General features: G+C 39.4%; 1 protein-coding gene across 1 annotated transcript; it reads left to right on the forward strand.

The window, feature by feature from the left end:
• Positions 1-7250: 7250 nt before the first annotated feature.
• LOC306971031 (dispanin subfamily A member 2b-like) lies at positions 7251-7908 on the forward strand. The gene is made up of 2 exons (XM_079567158.1): positions 7251-7510; positions 7640-7908. Exons 1-2 carry the CDS (start codon positions 7310-7312, stop codon positions 7811-7813), a joined length of 375 nt encoding a protein of 124 aa, XP_079423284.1. The 5' UTR covers positions 7251-7309; the 3' UTR covers positions 7814-7908.
• Positions 7909-23194: the final 15286 nt, after the last annotated feature.

Consider the following 23194-nt stretch of genomic DNA (forward strand, 5'->3'; position numbering starts at 1 on the left):
TTTGAGCGGCATAATGATTGAGCCTTTAAATGTTTGCCAAAAATTTCATCAATGAAAAACGAACGTCTTGATAGTGATTGTTTATTTAAATCAAGAGATCTTTTTCACGTGCATATTTTGTGTTTTTGTGTTCTTCTTGTTTTGAGCGGCATAATGATTGAGCCTTTAAATGTTTGCCAAAAATTTCATCAATGAAAAACGAACGTCTTGATAGTGATTGTTTATTTAAATCAAGAGATCTTTTTCATGTGCATATTTTGTGTTTTTGTGTTCTTCTTGTTTTGAGCGGCATAATGATTGAGCCTTTAAATATTTGCCAAAAATTTCATCAATGAAAAACGAACGTCTTGATAGTGATTGTTTATTTAAATCAAGAGATCTTTTTCATGTGCATATTTTGTGTTCTTCTTGTTTTGAGCGGCATAATGATTGAGCCTTTAAATGTTTGCCAAAAATTTCATCAATGAAAAACAAACGTCTTGATAGTGATTGTTTATTTAAATCAAGAGATCTTTTTCACGTGCATATTTTGTGTTTTTGTGTTCTTCTTGTTTTGAGCGGCATAATGATTGAGCCTTTAAATATTTGCCAAAAATTTCATCAATGAAAAACGAACGTCTTGATAGTGATTGTTTATTTAAATCAAGAGATCTTTTTCATGTGCATATTTTGTGTTCTTCTTGTTTTGAGCGGCATAATGATTGAGCCTTTAAATGTTTGCCAAAAATTTCATCAATGAAAAACAAACGTCTTGATAGTGATTGTTTATTTAAATCAAGAGATCTTTTTCACGTGCATATTTTGTGTTTTTGTGTTCTTCTTGTTTTGAGCGGCATAATGATTGAGCCTTTAAATATTTGCCAAAAATTTCATCAATGAAAAACGAACGTCTTGATAGTGATTGTTTATTTAAATCAAGAGATCTTTTTCATGTGCATATTTTGTGTTCTTCTTGTTTTGAGCGGCATAATGATTGAGCCTTTAAATGTTTGCCAAAAATTTCATCAATGAAAAACAAACGTCTTGATAGTGATTGTTTATTTAAATCAAGAGATCCTTTTCATGTGCGTATTTTGTGTGTTCTTGTTCTTACTCTACAAAAACAAAAATTGAGATATCCCAGCTTTAATTTACAGTTTGCACAGTTTGACAAACCAGACCAAACAAACCAAAGTGAAGAAGGTCGTACAAACTGTTTAATTTGCTTTGTATATTTTGTGTGCACGGAAATAAACATTTTATTCATTCATTGTTTTGTGTTTGGTTTTAACTTGGCTCCTTCTGCATGTAACGGCACATTTTTATTCCCCCTTAATGTACCCACACTTTTCACAGGCAACTTCACAAAGGGCCCTTTTCTTTTCTCGATGAATTGACACTTAGCTCCATGGCTGTTTCCCATTTGCCAGGATCCTCGGCGTCTCGTCCACTTCAGACGGAACGTCGTCACAGCGCCGCCAAGTGGTGTTCCAATTCACCTGGACCACTCACAGCTCGACTCCTCCGTTTGGCTCATTTACGAAGGATGCATCTGTGGATCCTCCGCTGCCTCGGAGAGCTGATATTACCCATAATGCACCGCTATCTTATTTTTCTATTCCTTTTTCTCCTAAACCTTTTTGTCTGTACTCACTATAAAAAGTTTTGTTCCATGTTTGTGCTAAAAAGAAAAAGGGAATAATAAAATCATTAGTTTAAGTGTTGATGTAAAAATGAGGTTTATATAAAGTAATAAGCTGCGCACAAAGCAATGAAATTTAAGGTTAAAGGCACTATATGTGTCATAATGAGCAGTAGTAAGGGGCCTTTTAGTTAATGTGTTAGCAGTGAATTGGCTTGCTAACCAATGTAGACCCTTACATTGTTGTAATGCCACACATGATTGGTGGGCAGAGGGAACCCAAGAATTAACTTATCCCTACACATTTAAGTCACACAGGTTTGTTTGTGGAAAGGGACAGGGACATAAAAAATAACTAGAAATTTTTGCAATTGACTGCGGAATAGTGTTTCTGCAAAAGTTAGGTGAAAAATCCTTGAAAACTCCTGAAACCTTGAAACACCCGAAACCGTGAAACTGTTAAAATTGTTGAAAGTCCTGAAACCTTGAAACACCCGAAACGTTGAAACTCTTAAAATCCTTCAAACCCCTTCAAACTCCTGAAACCTTGAAACACCAGAAACATTTGTCCTAAAAGTTCTAAAATCATTGGAATTTCTGACACCTTGATACTCCTTAAATCCTTGAAATTCCTGAAATCCTTGAAACTCTAGAAATCATTTGAACTGGTTAAATTCTTGAAACAGTTGAAATCCTTGAAACGCCTGAAATTTAAATTGTCCTTGAACCTGTTGAAATTCCCCACACCGCTGAAATTATCTGGTTCTGGTAAATAGGGCAACCTGGTCTAGACTTGGCCCGTTTCTGTGGTTTGCCTGGATCTGATTTTGGTTCTGGTTACTATGGCAACCTGGTCTGGACTTGGCCTGGTTTCTGTGGTTTACCTGGGTGTGTTTTTAATTCCGGTAACTGGTTGTTTAGTCCGGACTTGGCCTGGTTTCTGCAGTTTACCTGGTTGTGGTTTTTATTCCGGTAACTATGGTAACTTGGTCTGGACTTGGCCTGGTTTCAATGGATTTCCTGGTTATGGTTTTAATTCCGGTAACTATGGCAACCTGGTCTGGACTTGCCCTGGTTTCAATGGATTTCCTGGTTATGGTTTTAATTCCGGTAACTATGGCAACCTGGTCTGGACTTGGCCTTACTTCTGTGGTTTACCTGGTTATGGTTTTAATTCAGGTTACTATGGTAACTTGGTCTGGACTTGGCCTGGCTTCTGTGGTTTACCTGGTTATGGATTGAATTCAGGTTACTATGGTAACTTGGTCTGGACTTGGCCTGGCTTCTGTGGTTTACCTGGTTATGGATTGAATTCTGGTAACTATGGCAACCTGGTCTGGACTTGGTCTTGGTTCAGGTCTTGGATCGGATCTATGTCTGGGTCTTGGTTTGAATCTTGGTCTGGGTTTTGGTTCGGGTCTTGGTCTGGGTCTGGCTTTTGGCTCCAGTCTTGGTCTTGGTTCGGGTCTTGGTCTGGGTCTTGGTCTGGGTCTTGGTTGGAGTCTTTGTTCTGGTCTTGGTTCGGGTCTTGGTTCGGGTCTTGGTCTGGGTCTTGGGTCGGATCTATGTCTGGGTCTTGGTTTGGGTCTTGGTTTGAATCTTGGTCTGGGTTTTGGTTCGGGTCTTGGTCTGGGTCTGGCTTTTGGCTCCAGTCTTGGTCTTGGTTCGGGTCTTGGTTCGGGTCTTGGTCTGGGTCTTGGTCTGGGTCTTGGTCTGGGTCTTGGTCTGGGTCTTGGTTCGAGTCTTTGTTCTGGTCTTGGTTCGGGTCTTGGTTCGGATCTTAGTCTGGGTTTTGGTTCGGGTCTTGGTCCGGGTCTTGGTTTGAATCTTGGTCTGGGTCTTGGTTCGGGTCTTGGTCTGGGTCTGGCTTTTGGCTCCAGTCTGGGTCATTGTTCGGGTCTTGGTCTGGGTCTTGGTCTGGGTCTTGGTTCGAGTCTTTGTTCTGGTCTTGGTTCGGGTCTTGGTTCGGGTCTTGGTCTGGGTCTGGCTTTTGGCTCCAGTCTTGGTCTGGGTCTTGGTTCGAGTCTTTGTTCTGGTCTTGGTTCGGGTCTTGGTTCGGGTCTTGGTTCGGGTCTTGGTCTGGGTCTTTGTTCCAATCCTTTAAACTGCAGAAGTGCGGAAGTATTTGAAACTGCAAAAGTATTTGAAACTGCGGAAGTATTTGAAACTGCAGAAGTATTTGAAACTGCGGAAGTATTTGAAACTGCAGAAGTATTTGAAACTGCAAAAGTATTTGAAACTGCAGAAGTATTTGAACTGCAGAAGTATTTGAAACTCCAGAAGTATTTGAAACTGCAGAAGTATTTGAAACTGCAGAAGTATTTGAACTGCAGAAGTATTTGAAACTGCAGAAGTATTTGAACTGCAGAAGTATTTGAAACTGCAAAAGTATTTGAAACTGCAGAAGTATTTGAAACTGCAGAAGTATTTGAAACTGCAGAAGTATTTGAACTGCAGAAGTATTTGAAACTGCAGAAGTATTTGAAACTGCAGAAGTATTTGAACTGCAGAAGTATTTGAACTGCAGAAATGGCTGAAAGACCTAAAGTCCCATTAAAATGAATGGGCCTATTAAAATGAATGGGGCAGAATTCCCCATACAAATCAATGGCAGAATTCCCGATCCCGTAGAAAAAAACTAGAAAACTGCAGAAGGCGGAATTTTTCTGAAAACTGACAAGCTGCGGAAGCTGAACAAGCACAAACTGCAGAAATCGCTGAAACTGCGGAAAAAACTGCAGAATCTTTGAATTTGAGGAAGCCCCATTATAAGTAATGGGAAAAATCGGCCGAATTCCGGCCCGATTGGAATGTATTCCGCAGTCAATCAATAATAAAGAACATGAAAACCAATAATTGACTGCGGAAGAATTCCGCAGTCAATCAATAACAATAAAGATGGTAGTGCAGATAGAAGCAGCCCATAGAGAAAAGGGTAGATTAATAGACAACATCAAGAGAGAAAGAAAAACTAAGGACAAAAATAACAACACAGGCAGTAAAACAATGAAAATATTGAGGAAAAGGTTGTGTTGTTGATGATTAATGACAATAACGTATTGAAAATAGTGTTAAACGGCAATATTGACAACTATGGACAGTCTAAAAAAAACACATATATATATATATATACATATACATAAACACATACATACACATACACATACATACATATACATACATACATACATACATATACATAGAAGAAACAAATAGAAGGAGGGGGCAAAATTAATGAATACATAATTAATATATAATTACTACAATAATAGTAATTAATTCTGTAGGAAATTAACCAGGGCTGACCAGCTAGTAATGGAAAAGTCTTGATTGTCCAGAGACATAAACTCCAAAGAAATATGATTTAAAAGTAGGTTTTTCCAGTGTGATATGTTTGTGTTGATTTCCAATTCACGAGAATGGTCTTTTTGGCGATGGTTAAGGCCACTATGAGCAATTTATTATCTGTGTGGGGATCCGTGTTAGTTACTGGTATCTCCTAATAGACCTAATAGACAGAGAGAAGATAATGGGATGTGACGGCCCAGAAATGGGGAGTTTAATAGGCGGACACTCCCAAAGTGCATGAATGTAATTATCCTGAGTGTTCAGTGTACAGTAGTTACAGAAGTCTGAGTTGGTGTGGCCCATTTGTGCTAGCCTGTGTCCTGTGTAATGTGTCCTGTGGAGAATTTTATATTGAATAAGTTGTATGTTTGCGTTGTTTGACATATTGTGAATGTTGGTACAAATGGATTTCCAGAATTGTTCATTCGGAGCAATATTTAGATCTTTTTCCCATTTCTTGGTTGGTATAGATATTTCTTTAGATTGTTGAATGGTTATATATATTTTGGCTATTATTTTTTTGGTATGTTTAATATTCAGAAGAAGATTAATCCAGTGGAGGAGGTTATCTGTAGTTGTTTGGAGGAGAGGAACAAAATTTAGGTGAAACAACTCTGACAGCCTGGGGAAAATATTGATGCCTAGATATTTGATTTGATCTTGGCATATTGGTACTGGTACCGCCACATCCCATGCATCCTTTTGAAGCAAAAGCATAGATGATTTCTGCCAGTTAATTGAGTAGTCAGAAAAAATCACGTATTCTTCTATAAGTGTAATAGTTTCTGGTAATGAAATATGTGTTTTTTGCAAAAATAATAATATATCGTCAGCATATAAGCTAATTTTATGATGCAAGTTGGATGTTTGTATTCCTTGGATGCGCAAATGTTGACGAATTGCGGCAGCTAAAGGTTCAATGAAGATTGTAAATAAGATTGGTGAAAGTGCTGAACACTGTCTACAGTCAGAGTTAAATGCTGTTGTTGAAACAAAAAAAACTACTTTTAAATATATCAAAGACACACTGTATGATAATGGGTTGATAATAATCTACCTGAATCCTTTGTTACATCCTGAAATAAATTACCTTTCGCAACAGCCACGCCCACTTAGTTACTATTGCTACGTAGGGTTGCCAGACGTACGAATCAACAATTCAATGTACGATAATTTCAGAGGGCTGTGACTGTAGGCTTGTAAAAGTTCACCTCCGCAGTTAAAGTTACAGCTCCAGTGCCAGTTTGTGTAACGTTATGTGACTGTCTATTATATTAAACGGTCTTACCTTAGAGCAGACGTATGCTTGTTTATTTGGAGACATTTCTCTAGGCGTAGGCCATCCACATGGTTTGGTCCATTGTAGGCAGTGTTCAGGTGTTCAGGTGATTTCATCTTTGGGAAGGAAAACAACTCTACTCCCCCCCCCCCAGACACACTCTTGTGGTACAGAGTGTCTGATTTACATCCTCCATAGGCAGATGCTTCACCATTTTGCTGCTTCTTCTTTGTCTGGTGGTTTGCAGTAAAAAAAAAAAAAAAAGTGCATCTGCTCAGGGCTCATTGCTGGTATGTCCCATTGTTTTGCATTGGAGGCCTGCAGCATGACGGATCTGGCTCCATAATAACGGTTGCTAGGATGTCAGATTGGATAATTACCGTTTTGGGGCGTGGTTTTGCGTCAATTACACTTGAAACAAAGCTTAATAACAACAGATGAAAAATGATCGTAGTCAAAACCTATAAAGAGTATGTGTGCCAAAATTGGTGTTCAGTGTGATCACTATGATTAAGACATATGCACATTTTGTGACAAGCAAAACCATAAAAACCATGGTATGAGTGGAATAATGCATCATTTCTAAGATAATGCACCATGTCCTCCACTAATTTCTGATAATTGACACCTCGTCGGGCATCATCCCTTACATATACTGTATATATATTTTTTCTGGATACTCAAAGAGGCTTTACATTGCATTATTCATTCACTCATACTTGGTGGAGATGAGCTACTATTGAAGCCACAGCTGCCCGGGGGTAGACTGAAGGAAGCATATGGGTAAATGTTTAATATTTGTATTGTATATGTGTATTGTAGTGCGGTAAAACAAAAGGAGGTGTGTGTGGATCGGGAAGTCTGGCCATCTCTACTCAGATTGCTGCCTCCACCACCCGGCCCCGGATAAATTGGAAGAAAATGGATTGATTGATTCAATATGAAACCACAAAGCCTTAATGGACCCTATAAATACTTGGGCTGTTTTCTGTGCACTCTCATATCAGCATCAGAGGCAGAAGATACTACACAGCTGCCACCACCACTACTACATCAAGAAAATGAACCCTCCTGAAAGTGTTCCACTACAAGGTGGTAAGATGTACTATCCCAACACGGGACAGCCGTCTTCGATGGACCAGTACACTACAGGGAATATCCAGCGGGAGATGCCAAAGGACTACTTGATCTGGTCGCTCTGCTGCTTCCTCTACTCCAACCCCCTCTGCATAGGACTGGCCGCCCTCATACACTCCGTCAAGGTCAGTAGCCTCAGACAGTGGTTCCCAATGTGGGGGTTGTGGGACACTGAAGCGGGGTTCGCAATATGATTGATTGAAAGGAAGGAAGGTTTCCAGAAATGTCATTGTCATTTTGTCCTCTCTTCCAAGGCGCGGGACAGGAAGGTGATGGGGGACATAGAAGGCGCTAGAGACTACGGGACGACTGCTAAGACCCTGAACATCACTGCTACTGTGATCTTCTGTGTCTTTGTCTTAATCACTATTATCGTCTACGCGGTGGTGTTGGCTCAGAGGAGCAATGCCCACTTATACAAAGGCTAAAATGGATTGTGAAAGTGCTGTGATGAGGAGGAGAATGCTTTTAAAAGTGTCTTGTGCCTTAGCCAAATCTGATTGTTTATTAGACTTTTTATATTTGCTGAATGATTATGTTTTCCTTCATGCCTGCTTCGCTTGACCTTCTTTGTTAAATTACAAAATGAAATAAAATGTTTACAATTTCAACATATGAAGAACATCTCTGAACCCAAAGTGCAACTGTAGTCCAACATCTCAGTCATTGTAGTGAAATATTGTAGGAAAAACGCGTGTCAAAGCCAGGGAGAACAGCGCGGTGAGCGAAAAGGGAGCCCGCGCCCACTGCTTCATGCACTCAAGTAATCCAATCGACACGTGCGTTCATTTATGCCTTGTTAACCAATCAGGGATGCTGACTGGGCTCAGGCATCACCTGTTACCTGCAACATGCGCGGTAAAGGAATAGACAGAAACTTGGAGTGAGGTAATATCTTGTACTACTACTTTTGTGTGTCAATTTTAATTAACCTGCCCTGTGTAACCATGTGTAACCATCAAATACCACTTCATTTGCATTGCATGTTGGAAACAGATAGTAACTGTAATATTAGTGAACACATTGTAAAAAATATATAGATTTTTTCAGCGGAGGTGTGCAAAAATAAGTGGAAGAGTTTGAGGGACACCTCCTCCTTCTTTCAAGAAGGGGCCACGCACCACCAGCAGCAACATGAGCCAGGAGCGCCTGTGGAGCGGCTGCGCTTCTCCCGCCCTCTCTGCTACTGTACCCGGTTTGGCCGCAGGCTTTAGTCGGACAGATAAAACCTGCAGGTGCATTTAGATCACTTGTAATTTTGGTGCGCGTTCGTGTTAAGTGCTTTGTCGTAACGACTTCCAGGAGTTCGCCAACATAAAGCTGTTTAACCAGAGGCCGAGGCAGCAATGAATGACATAAACTGAGCGTCATATCTTCTGTTCTCGTAGAAAGGCTCAGGGCGGCAGGTGCTGCTCCACCCCCCCCCCCCCCCCCCCACCCCCCCCCCCCCCCCCCCACCCCCCCCCCCCCCGCCTCAGCTGAGCGGGACAGAGGGACGCAAACTTCTCTATTTCTCTGCTTTATTAAAATCGACTATTATATTCACCATAGCCCTTTTTGTTAAACTGTAGTAAAATACAAAGAAAAGTGGAGTGAAGAGATTTGACAGGGCTCATAGTAGACATTATTTCACGCAGCTGTTTAGGTTTTTTTTTTCTTCCGCATTATGTTGCGCTGCTGCTGCTCACGTGCACTTGTAAACAACTCCGGTTCGTTTGTGTAAGTGTGAGCGCGGACCGTTCAGGGCATCCAGGCCTTTCCTCAAACGAGCTAGAGAGTGGCAGGTTCGGATGTCAAGTGTGAGTGCGCCCTGAGTCAACAACCGGTGGCCAGACACGCCTCCTATGTATGACGCTTGCAAAACGTCACGCGCCAGCAAACAGGCGTTTGTCGCGAGTGTGAAGTGTGTGAAGCAGCGTTGTTTGGCGTCCAACGAGAGGCAGATGGGGCGTGGATGCACGTTTGGTGTGTACGCACCTTTAGGTGCTCCTAAATAACACAGAACTGAACTTGTCCATTTCGGACAGAACTCCACGCGCAAATTGAGTGGGTGAGGGAGGAGGGAGCGGTTTCGGAAAGGCCCTACGTGTGAGCTCGGTGTTAAGGTTAGTGGCTAGGGCACATAGGATTAAGCTGATTGGTTGATATATGCGTGACGTTTCACATTCATGACTTGTGATTGGTTGATGGCAGATTGTACCTACGGAAAATATCTTCGCGCCCAACGTCACGGAAGGAGAGGAGCAATTGCCGGCCTGTAAGCTTTATATTATTTTCTGTAACGTGGACAAACTTGTTTACAGAATATTTAACAATACGCTTATACTTTCGTAAGCATACAAAGAAACAATTGCTATGTGGACACTAAAAAATACTTAAAGAGGGGGTATTATGCTTTTTTCAGTCACATAGCACCAGTCTATATCACACTACAATGATGACGAAACCTTCTGTTGGTCTGTCAATGCAGTAAATTAGAATAACTGCCTTGTATAAAATTGCTCTTTCAAAATGGCGTAGCAAATGACTTGAAATAGGCCTCTGTCTCTTTAAGAACCTCTGACCCTTTCCGACACGCCCCCTCCACACGCTGTCTGTGGCATCACAACAACACTGCGCTCGTTGTCTGTGTACAGTATTGAAACTACGATCGGTGCATTTTAATTTTTATTGTTGGAAAGGAGCTACTGTTTATCACTTTGTGAACAATGGCCACACAGGATATTATTTGGAAACGAACCTTCCACACCGGACGCTTGGAAGGGGCTCTTGCCTGAAAAATAACTGCTGTTTGGAGGCTATCTCTTTGCATCTGCCATGCCCTATGGATCTCTAACTATACCCCCATGGACGACACCAGGATCTGCAGGAGCCCATACCATTCAAAGACGGACATTATCTGTGCAGGTGGACAATGGTTTTTCGAGGTTACCCGTTAGCTTGTTATAATCGACTACAGCTCATTGTTGATGAAAAGTCTGTAATAAACCACAAATGTGTAAAGCCAGGCTCATTGTGTGATCATCGTAAAGGCTGCTTCGAGTAGTTGCCGGCTTTATTGACGTTATTTGTGCATAATATGCTGCCTGTTTTCAATGAATGTTGTGAAGGTGAAGGTTGTTAGCTTGTCGCGGCTAATAGTGCCTTAGCTCCGGGAGAAAACCACTCGGCTACGACTCACTGTTGATGAAATGTGAGCAATAAACTACGAAATCAACAAGCCAGGCTCCGTGTGTCATCGTCATAAAGGCTGCTTCAAGCAGTTGCCTGTTTTAGTGACGTTTTCAATGCATAATATGCTGCTTGTATTCAGTGAATTTTCCCGTTAGCTTATCGCGGCTAGCTTGTTAGCTCCGGGAGAAAACCACTCGGCTACGACTCACTGTAGATGAAATGTGAGCAATAAACTGCACAATCAACAAGCCAGGCTCCGTGTGTCATCATCATAAAGGCTGCTTCAAGCAGTTGCCTGTTTTAGTGACGTTTTCAATGCATAATATGCTTGTATTCAGTGAATTTTCCCGTTAGCTTATCGCGGCTAGCTTGTTAGCTCCGGGAGAAAGCCACTCGGCTATGACCCATTGTAGATGAAATGTGAGCAATAAACTTCCAAATCAACAAGCCAGGCTCCGTGTGTGATCATTGTTAAACGGTTCTTTATGTGTGTGGTGGTTTTATTGACTTTATGTGTGCATATTTCTCATTTTCACGTGATGACTCGAGGTTTAGCTTAGCATTAGCTTTCTCCGGAGGCTCTGTGCATCATCAAGGCCCAGCGCAGAACCAGACACTGAAATAAGTGTTCTTGTCACCGGTTTTAATCCTGGGTGTTTCGGTAACAGAAACACTGATGTGTGTCTTTGTAAAAGTCTGCTGTGGCTCCGGTTCACAACACATGAAGCTAATCCTCCATGATGACCCTGTTTACATCTTAGGGCTAGACACTGCGGGGAGGGGGTTCTGCTGAGGAGCAGTGGTTGGTTACTCGGCTGGTGACGAAAGGTCGGAGGCGTATCCTGGAGGTCGAGGGCGTTTCCTGAAGGAATCAGGCGTTTTATCCCTAAAATGGCCGCCATCAGAGTTTCTACAGATTACTCGAAAATACGTGAATGTGCCAAGGCAACACTTCAGGCATGGTTTTAATGAGGGAATGACTTAATAACATGATGTAAAGCTTGAAAAAGTCGATTTTGCATAATAGGCCCCCTTTAAATTTCTGCCTTGTGTTTACCCCATATGGCCAAAAGATGGCACTGTCGACCCTCGTGCTATCTATGCTCAACTAGCAAGGAAAGGACTTTATATGTGGAGTCTTTCACACACATTCTCCTATAACGTGGTTTATTGATAAATACATCAGTGTGGTTTATGTATCTCACTGCATTAAAACACGGTACAAAACGTTTTTTCTGTTTTCAATATCAGATTTGTATCACAGAGGTGTTGCAGTACATCCCTAATCTTAACACTGTTATTTTCATTTTGTCCTTCCTCAATGGTCCAGGCATGGGACAGGAAGATGTTGGGGACCCTGAACATCACCACTGTGCCCTCTTGTGTCTCCTTTGATTTGTTTTCCAGGCCTGGCTCTTGGCTGGGGGTGGTGTCTCTGAGCAGGCAAAGCTGACATCCATCTACAATCAACTTCTGTACTTATTTTTAGGGATACCGATATCCGATATTTTCCTCGCTGCTGTGGCCGATCTCCGATATTTGCTGATATTTATTTTGACGTTAAAAATCAATAGAAAGGCTTACTCAAATGTGGTAAAGTTTGTAAATTGTTCCATTGGGACACATCTCACACACCAGGATGAAACAATCCTTTTTATTGGAAAAATATTAAAAAAGACCAAATGCAATGTTGGAGTGAAATGTCATTTTGTTTTTGGCTAAATATTTACTCAGACCTACTTATTATAATACTTTCACCCATGTCCTCTATTAATGGGAAACACTGACACTGGGAATATGCTAGGCTACTATTTATTGTACTTTTTATTTAAACATGTAGCCTACCATGTTATTTAAGCTACATGTTTTAACTTTACACAAATCTGATAAACTTCTGAGGACACACAGCTCTGTATGAAGCTTTGGAATTGTAAAAAATAGCATAATGTCACTTTAACAGCACCTTATATGAACTTATGAAACCAAAATGTGAAGATTTAGAGCAGGCAAACGCAAAAAGTAGATTTACAGGATTAGCATGGGCTTTGAACTGCATTGTTTTCAATATATGCGCGAAAATGCGACATAACACCTCGTTTTCACGGGTCATTAACATGACAAAAGTGGGCAGAGTAAACGTGAATACAGACATTATCATCACTGTAGTTAGACCTACTTTATCATCACTGTAGTTAGACCTACATTATCATCACTGTAGTTAGACCTACATGATGACAGAAAGGTCATGTTTACGTGTAGTATTCTTTAGCCTGTTAGAAGCTATGCTAGCGCTAACAAACAAAGTTATAAATCTGGCGTCAGGACGGAGAAACTTTTGCAACACTCACCTCAGATGTAGCGACAAATAATCCATCAGAAAATGATTCCTGTTAATCCTGACTCAGAATCATGTCCATGGAGGCAGATTTAGTCCAGTTTGTTACAGCGGCAACGTGTGGCTCTGTATCTCTGTGGTGTCCACGTGTCCGCTCCACTTTGTTTAAACTTAGTAAAAACATACTTTCTTTTGGAGACGTGTGAATTTATGCTGGAGGTTCTTTATTTTTAGGAGCCACTGTTTATTTTAGATAATTTGAATAAATTGTTGCCCCAGTCAGGTCAGTGCAGCCCGTCTACACTGCTGCTGCATTCAGGTGCGCTGGGTGAATACTCGATTCTGATTGGCTGGTGCTAACAAGGGCGCATTAGGTGCATATGCAGAGTAAATGTGTAATAAAAAAGTTTAATAAAAAATATTGGCCTAGGCTACATTGCCTATATACAGTAGCCTCTATCTAACGTTTTTCTTTTTTCTTTTAAAGTACCGATAAGAGCACCATTAAAGTCCCGGATCTTTTTTCTGCAGGTCATAGTTGCAGAAGAGGAGATTTAGTTTGTCACTAGAAAATTGATTGACACAAAGCTACTGACTGTAAACAGTTCATCAGGACCTCTAATGTCGACCTACTGTTCAAAATTAATGTTTAACTGAATAAACAGTTAGTAAACACAAGTGCATCTTCTTGAACATGAATTATTTTCATCACCAATAATCATAGTAGAACGTTCTCAAGCAGTTTGTGATGCATTTTGGAAACAGGAGATGAGCCCCTGGTCTAACGCACCACCTGACCTGAGAAACTCGTTCTCAAAGACTTACTTTTAGTCATTATTTGGGTAGCACACATATTCTGAATGGCTTTGGCAGAATTCAAGCGAGACATTTTAATCTAGATTAATCTAGATTAATTTCAGAATTAATCTAGATTTTAAAAAAATAATCTATGCCCACCTCTAATTATTACATATTGTTACAATGGGGGCAAGCCTAAGGTAATTTAATTACCAGAACAAAGAAAGAAAAGGAAATCACACTTGTGGACGTGATGGATAGGCTACCATTTTAGATATATATTTTTTTAAATTTACAACTTCTTATAATTTTGATAGGGGCTTCCCACTCATTGCACTTGTTACAACAATAAAACAAAACATATGCTATTCTTCTTTTTTCTTGGTATCTTATAAATGCTGCCAGTAGATGTTTATTTTAATACTCAGTTTGTAGGACACATGCAATAACAATTGGCAGTATTCTTTTCCAGTGGTTTTATTAGGCAAAAATCATGTTAAAACAATATTTGTGCAAAAGCCATTTTTGTTCCATCTTTGATGGCAGGAGTCAAGATGTGTGCCACTGGAAATTACACAAAAGTCCTCTGTGATCCAATGTCCAAATATTCGAAATGCTTGAACAGGTAATGTCCTCATCTGAAACGTGAAAAAGTAATTAATTAATTCAAACTTTTATTTTATGTAACAAGGGGAGAAAAAAAAATGCTGAACATCCGAAGAGTGGTTGTCACATTTCCTTGCGCGTGGTACACTGTTCGGGTGGCTGAGCCCCATGACATGGTCCACTCAAAGCGTTGTGAAGAACCTCTAAAGTAGATGATGCCTTGGTCAAAGAATTCCATGCAAAGTTACTCCGATGGGTTGATTCCAAGCATAGAACTAATCCAAGGGAATAACCATTGGAAAAACTCGTTAATTTCCTGGTTTGGTGCACGTCCGCTTTGTTTTCCCTACGTTGATCTGATCCCTACGTTGATCTGTCACACCGGGTTAGTCCTGTTGTGTTGTGATTCTAGCAGCGTGTGCTTATGTTGTTTCATTGCGCCTGACTGAGAGCCTCGTAATAGCTGCGGAGAATGGCTCGCTCTGAGGTGGGCCTTCAGTGACCGGCTAATAACCCACATAAAATAGTCCCAGTAGTCTGGCATATTTAGTGAGTTTAGTAAATGAAAAAAACCTTTATTATAAATGTTACGTTTGTGGGACCCTGGTATAAGCGGATTAAACAATGAGGAGCCGTGCATTAGACAGTTATAATGCACTTAGCGGAGTAACACCTTGACTCCGCGTCGTGCATTATAACCGTCTAATGCACAGCTCCGAGTTGTTTAATACTTACGTAAATATGTCAAAGGAAAAAAAAATATCCGCCGATTTTTTCCCATATTGGACCGATACCGATATGTGAAAAAATGACATCCCAACTTATTTTTACGTTTTGCTGCATAGACCTCCTGTCTGCTTCAGAGACCTCCCTACCAGACCACGCTGAGCCAAACCTGTCCAGTCTTTGTCAAAGTAAAGTCTTGTAAAATAAAGACATTTTTCATTTTGCATATGCACCACATGACATTTTTTATCACTAACTTATTGTCCTTGCTACTATGTAGACAATAAAGTAAAAAATGGGTCTTGTGAAAATAGGTTTTGTCTATATATTTAAGATTATTTCAGTTCTGAAGCAGGATGACACATTGACAAATTGAAAACAAATTATTTTATTTTAAAAAAATCATCAAAAGGTCAAGCAAGGTCGACATGAAGGGGAAAGAAAGCAATAATTCTTCAAACAAGTCTCAAGACAATTCAATTATTTTTTATTTGTCTATATTGATAAAATAATAAAATTTAGCTAAGGCACAAGGAACTTTTAAAAGCATCCTCCCTCTTCACTTAACAGCACTTTTACAATCCATTTTAGCTGTTGTAATGGTAGCGTCTATTGTAACCGTAGAAATAAGCAGCCCGAGACGACAAAACCGCAATGACGATAATAGTGATTAAGACAGAGACACAGAAAATTATAGTAGAGACGATGTTCAGGGTCTTAGCAGTTGTTCCGTAACCTCTGGCACCTTCTATGTCCCCTATCACCTTCCTGTCCCGCGCCTGAGCAGAGAAGAAATGACAATTGTAAAAGGGAGTTTTATTCAACGATTAAACACTCACATATGACCCAACTCCAGGATATTTCAAATTGGCTCCAGAAATTCTTTACATATGATGATTTTTAAAAATGTACCTTTATGTCTGAGGCTACTGACCTTGACGGAGAGTATGAGGGCGGCCAGTCCCAGGCAGAAGGGGTTGGAGTAGAGGAAGCAGCAGAGCGACCAGATCAAGTGGTCCTGTGGCATCTCCCGCTGGATATTCACCGTAGTGTGCTGGACTACTGAAGGTGGCTGTCCCGTGTTGGGATAGTACATGTTACCCCCATGTAACGGGACACTTTCAGGTGGGTTCATTTTCTTGATGTAGTAGTAGTGGCTGTGTAGTATCTTCTGCCTCTGCTGCAGGTATGAGAGTACACAGGAAGCAGCCCAAGTATTTATGTGGCCCATATAGGCTATGCGGTTTCATTTTTCTAAAAAAGGGCTTGGTCCTGGACTATTTCACAACACAATCTGAATGCACTTTAAACAGGGTTTGTACTGGCAGAAGCAAGTCAAATTGAATGCCTTTTAATTTCCCAAATACAATATTTTATTGCCACAAATGCAGAAAAAAACCAGCACATATTTCATTTCATCAATCAGAGGAAAAAGAACTAGACAAATGGGCAACTTTTGAGCAAAACATGTGGTCAATTTTAGCCAAAACTGCAACGAAATAGACCATAATGTTGCTACTTTTGATAAACTTAGGCTATACAAAAAAAAATGTAGAGGAATATCACAATTTTCCAATAAATGTGCATTTAATGCCAGTTTGAATCTAATTTAATGCTTTTAAATGACGAGGCCTTGAATTTGTCCAAATTTATTTCATGACTTTTAATGCTTTTTAATTCCCGAAATAATCCCATTTTCTTTTCTTTTTTACTTATAATATTATAATCCCATTTTCTTTGTTCCTTGAATTAATTTAGAAAGTAGAACTCAGAAATCAGGAACAAAAAAATACTTTTACTGCACCACATTACTGCACAAGGAACAACACGGTGTTGGTCTGAGAATTTTTATTTGATCATATTTATCATGATCTGTTTTCATGAATGCCCTCACAACTTTATTGTTTTAAAGTTTGTATACACTGTATTTAAAAAAAAAAAAGCCATTTCAACTCAAACATTTAAGTTATGAGACTGCCACCACATTCTTAAATTGGGAAGATTAACTTAAAGATTCAAGTTCTGAAAAACAGTTCACCCAACTCACATTATTTTGTTCACGTAACTCACGTATTATCCTTCTTATATTTTCCCCATGCACAACTTATTTTCTAGTATTAGCACTAGGAAAATTCTATTGCTTACTCAACAAGATTTATTTTATTGACACAAGGTCATTTCTATTTCTTGCTTAACGTAATTTCTATTGCTTGCTCAACTTAATTTCTTTCATTGGCACAAGGTAATTTCTATTTCTTGCTAAACTTAATTTCAGGCGCAGTAACGGTATATTGGCTCAACTAGTGTAAAATAACAGTTTCTTTCAACAAAAAATGTGAACCTAGACAAACTTTTGACCCATAACACATTAATTTATTTAATCCAACTAAAGTAGCACAGTTTACCGGGCAATTTGTATTTTTTTGTTGTAGTAAGTAAATAATACAAGTTAGCTCAGCAACATCAAGTTGGATTTATTAGAGTGTAGTTTATTATTCATCTCTCCAACAAGTTTCATGTTGCACGTTTGCACCGAGGAAAAAGACTGTAAAGTAACATGTGCAATAATCTCTGTATCAGCTGCACTTTATTTACTCTTAATCTTCTTGAACACCGACTGTAACAAGTGAATTTATCCTTTGTGAGATCAATAAAAGGTTTATCTTATCTTATCTTAAATTCCTGATTTGTGAACCTGTTCATTAACAATGGCAATAGAATCTATTCTCATTCGAATTGTCTTCCGAGAATGTTTTAGAACAGAATAGAAAACGTTGACGTGCAGCAAACCTCAGCTGACTCTCAGTGCAGCCGGGGCTTATGTGGTTGAGCCACAAGAGCAAGTGGAAAGTTTTTAACCTGCGTATAAGGTTTATGAAGGACCGATGACTTGTTTAGGAGCTTTCATCACAATGGTCAAAGTTATTTAGAACATAAGGTATTTATTTCAATGTTATCATAAAATAACAAAATAATGAAAAAGATGGAGTTGCAAAAGAAGAACTCTCATCTCAAATGTCACCATCTATCAGCCAGGCCATAAGTCTAACACACACAATCAGTCTGGTATTTGGGCTGAATGTAATTTCAAGACATGAACAAGTGCAGCACATAAACCCCTGAGAAAAATATCACTTCACCTCTTGATTCTGCAGATGTTTCAAAGCCAATGTTGCTCAGCTGGTGTAGGGTCAGGATCCACTATAACCCTATGTGACAAGCTGTGACCTAAAAAAAAAATAATTTAGTTAAATATCGTGTAAAATACAGCATTGTCACACTAAATACTGTTGTTGAACAAGCATAAGCTGAAAATAAAATGTTGAGATGGTTCTGCTTTGGCTCAGTTGGTCAGTGTTTGTCCACAGATCCAAAGTAATAATAATATAAATAATAATGATAACAATAATGTATTAGTCTTATATAATGATTTTCCAGATGCTCAAAGTGGCTTGACAATTTTGTGCACTCCAGGCTTCCTGGTGTTTCCAAACCCATCAAAGCCCCAACCAGGCCCTTCCCTGCTTAGCTCACGAGATCTGCTGGGATCGAGCAGAGCCAGGCCCACCTTAATGCACCCATAGGCCCTGGGCTTTAACAGAATTGACAATTAATGCTGCACTAAGTCCATTTGAACAATTTATAATGACTTTGTTGCGTTTACGTTTAAATGTTACTTTAACTTTTCTGTCATTTATTTTTGGTATAAGTCTGTCTTCAACATCACGTGTTTTTCATCATTGTTTAAATGTTATGTACATTCGTCTGGTTCCTGCATTAATACGTTGGCCGGGAAGGGAAGAACTTAGAATCTCACTTCCATTTTGTTTTAGGCAAAAGTTCAAGAGATGTGTTGCTATCATTGATTGTTTTGAGATTTTTATTGACCGCCCTCAAATGTTTCTTGCACGTTCACAAACATATTCAAGCTACAAGTCACATAACACCATGAAGTATTTGATAGCAGTTACTCCACAGGGGACTGTATCCTTTATATCTGAGGGTTGGGGTGGGAGGGCCAGTGATAAACATATTGTGAATAATTGTTGCCTGGTGATTTAGTTTTAGCTGACAGGGGCTTCACGGTTTCAGATTCTATTGCTTTATATTTGGCGGAACTTAGAATTCCAGCATTTACAAAGGGAAAAACTCAGCTTGATCCCATTGACCTTGAAAAGACTAGAGGGTTAGCATCGGTCAGGATACATGTTGAACGTGTAATAGGGCAAGCACGGAAAAAATATAGTATATTGGGAGGGCCAATACCAATTTCCTTATTAGAGGTCAATGGAAAAGAAATGATGTTGGATAAAGTGGTCCATGTTTGTTGTGCTTTAACTAATGTCTCAGAATCTGTTGTACCTTTTGAATAACTCAAAGTATACACTTTTACAAGCGTTGTGAATCAAGTTTTATTCCAACAACCTCAGCAAAGTATAAATAAATTAAAATATTTAACTTTGAAATAAACTCTTGTGTCCTCTTTTGCTGTCTTTGAACAATGTTAATCATCTTTATACATGGAAGAAAACAACATTGTTATAGGATGCGTTCACATTCTAATTACAGTTGGAGGGTAGGATATTTCATAGTGATTGGATTCACAACCTGCCATATTATTCTTATGGCTGAAAGTCCTTTGTATTGGCCAATATCACACATGTTTCCTGTATATTGTCTCCACTTGACACCTTTTATTAGACCTTAGTTCATATGTGCTGACAGAGAAGACATTTGACTTTGTGACTGTTTTTGTTTCATGTGTATTGGCCATGGAAATAATATAATAAATGATATAATATAGCCTCATTAGAATGTGATGTCACATGAACGCAACCTATTACAAATCTGATTAAAAAAGGTATTGTCAGTTTAAATCATGTTCTGTTTCTTGTTCATATTCTTTGTGCGACAGGCAGGGCATTTCCATAACTTAGGTATACGTTTTAACTTTAAACAGTCAACATGAAAGAACTTAATCTCACAGCTACCAGACTTGCATTCTAGCATTTTGTCAGTACTTGGTTCATGACAGTAACAAACACTATTTGACTTGGTTAATACTGGCTTCAATACAGGGCAAGATATTGTTTTAGCTACCAGGTTTGGTAGAATTACCGACTTGTAAAACAGTTGTACGTGCTGCATAATCTGACTCAAAAATATGTCATCCTGTGTTATTCGCTCCACAAATATCCCAAATTCATCTCCAGTTGCAGTGTAAACAACAAAGTCACAAAATGAAGCTTCTGTGACTAACAGTTGGGCCTGTACCTGATAATAGTATGGGTGGTCTTGTTTTAACGTGATGTGACCCGATTCATTCTTCTGCAGGCAGAACTTTGCATCTTTGCATGCATCAGTGATATTGATATGCTTATGGTTGAATGGACATTTGACCTCAATAATGCCCTCACCACAGCAAGAACAAGAAATCAAACCATCAGGTGATGCACCTAAGTAGGGATACTTTGGGTTCACCTTAAACCCTGATTTGCTACAGTACCAATTATCGTGTACACTTAAAACAGTATCACAATAGAACTGAACAGCATTTTTCTCTTCTGTACAACCCCAAAATGTTGCCTCACTTGAAAATGTATGCACTTCGGGGTTGCAAATTTTAGACACAAGTGACACAGAAGGTTTCACAATACTTGTGTGACAAACAGCATAAACATTTGAGGCTGTGATTCATCCAGATCGCTGTTGCATCCATAGTTTACTTTTTGATTGGTCTTTGGTAGCCTCTTCAATTAAATCACAGTCGGCCACTGTAATAGCCATATTATTAAAAACATTGTCACAATATTTCTCTAGCTCTTCAGAGGACATAGTTCTATTTGAAGGATCATATAAATGGGAAAGAGGAAGAGGCAGTTTACAGTTACGAGGTTGGTACCTTTCTGCATGACCAGGAATAATGGATAAAATTGCTGCCTTGGTGGGTTTTTTCTCTGTTTTCTCTGTTTCCGCCAAGGCAGTGTACATCTGAGCCTCTTCCTCAGCTGACATAGTTGGAATTACACAGTCCGAAGTACTCATTTTACTTCTCTTTGGTGATGTGAACATCATGTCCTTCCCCTGTTTTGGTTCCACTGTTTTAATGGACGAAACACCAGACCAGGAACATGTCTTTGACGTGCACAATATAGATTTCCGGTGATCTGAAGCAGCCATCAGCACAAACAGGGTTGCGGCAACATGTGAGCAGCATTCGCCTAGACCAGCCATACAGTTACAGTGGGCTGTGCGGACTTGGCCATCCAGGTTGACAGCTATCCAAGGCCTGAGAGGTGGTTCGCTAGTCTTCATTGAATGCTTCACCTGAAAATACAGGATAACTACATTAATTTCAGTTGATAAAATATAGATGTACAATTCCACATTTTAGAGCATAGGGCCATAAATTTTCTTAGAGGCCAGGTCGAAAAGTTTTTGAAGTTGAAACTTTTCCACAAACACTTTCAATGAAAGTGCCATGGGAAGCACTTTATAATTTAGGTCTACTAATAAAGGAATCAGACTTGAAATCCAAAATATGACGTTTACATAATTCAAATTAGTGGTGTCAGAATTTCTCATGTCTTTACTCTTTTAATGGGGTCCAATTGTACTTTTCAATCGCATTTGCATATCATAAAATTATTAGCCAACTGAAAACTGTTGTAGCGTATACGAATTTACTGTCAATGTAAGATTTACTGTTCGCTAATCTGTGAAAGATATCTTTACAACAAGATGGGTGTCCAATCCAATGTGTTTTACAGTATTATTAGCCTACTGGTTTAGCAAAGTGCTTACCTTACTCATGACAATGAGAATATCCTTTCCTTTTGGTCGCCATACAGTTGTATTTGATACCCATCCTGACTCAAAATATCTGTATGCAGAAAGGCTTTTATATGCTTTTAATGATTTTCCTGTGTATGAAGACGGAAAGTCTATCAAGTAGCTGTAAATATCGCCAAACTCGAGTGAAGGGATGTTGACCGAGAACTTCACGTCAGTAAATAACTCGGCCGGAAGCTTGTATGGGTCTGTAATATCCAACAGTGACAGTTTGTTTGCGTATCGAAGTGCCGCATTTCCTTGTAAGTGAGTTGTAACAGATGGAGGTGAAAAAACACTGCATAATTGTGTTGAATCGCGATCGTTTTCTGTTGTATTCGCCATTTTTGTTTCCCTTCAAAATGTCGCGCGCTTACATTTCCAGTCACGTGACTGGGAGACACATATATATATTTTTGTAGGCCCCTGGGACCCTGGGGCCCCTGGGCTCCAGCCCATGCAAGCCCAGTGGTTAAGGCCACCAACTGGAGCAGATTATAACTGTGCCTTTGTGCAAAGTAGGTTTGCCACAGTGCTTTTGAAAAACCACATGTTTGGTTTAGCGTCATTTGGTCATGCGATCGCAGGTGCACTGCATGCCATGGTTTAGTTTCGGTTCATTGTTGTAGTCAAAGTTAAGAAGAAAAAGAAAAAGAGGGAAAATGTTATTTCACATTACAATTGAACTATTGTCACCAAACAAAAATAAATAAATAAAGCAACGACTGTGGATCTGGAATAGGACGGCTCTTAGGCAGCTCTGGTTCCATTTTCTGAGATGGAGCCCATTCTGGGTTTGTGTAGTCATAAAGATCTGCATTCTTCCCTGTAATATAAGAAAACAAATATCTTGAAATATTTGAATACTTGAATGTACCAAATGTATTGTATGAATTATGTTTTTTAGAGCATTTACTACGAATTTGATATATTTTTAATCCTAATGTACAAAACTTCACAAATCTTCTGCTCCACATCTATAACTAACATGCAATACACATATTTTATTATAATGTACAGAAGAGAGTGAATGTTTACGGTTAAACTTTTTGGTTCTTTTTAGTGTTGAGGGAGGAGGGGTGCTGGGAGGATGTAATTATTATCTTAGTTCACCTTAGTCATTATTAAGCCAATGTATTACTGTAATAAAATATAGAACGTATATAGTTGTTTGCATTCGACATTTACATACGGCTCACATTCACATAATACATTTGTGTGTACTCTGGGTACGCTGTAGTCGCTAGTGTGTTTTTGCACCGACAAGGAGCCATGTGATCAATGGCTAGGCTAACACAATAATCGTAATATGTGTGATAATCATGAAAAAAAAATGAAG

The sequence above is a fragment of the Gobius niger genome (assembly GCF_951799975.1).
Source record: "Gobius niger genome assembly, chromosome: 12".
Taxonomy (NCBI): domain Eukaryota; kingdom Metazoa; phylum Chordata; class Actinopteri; order Gobiiformes; family Gobiidae; genus Gobius; species Gobius niger.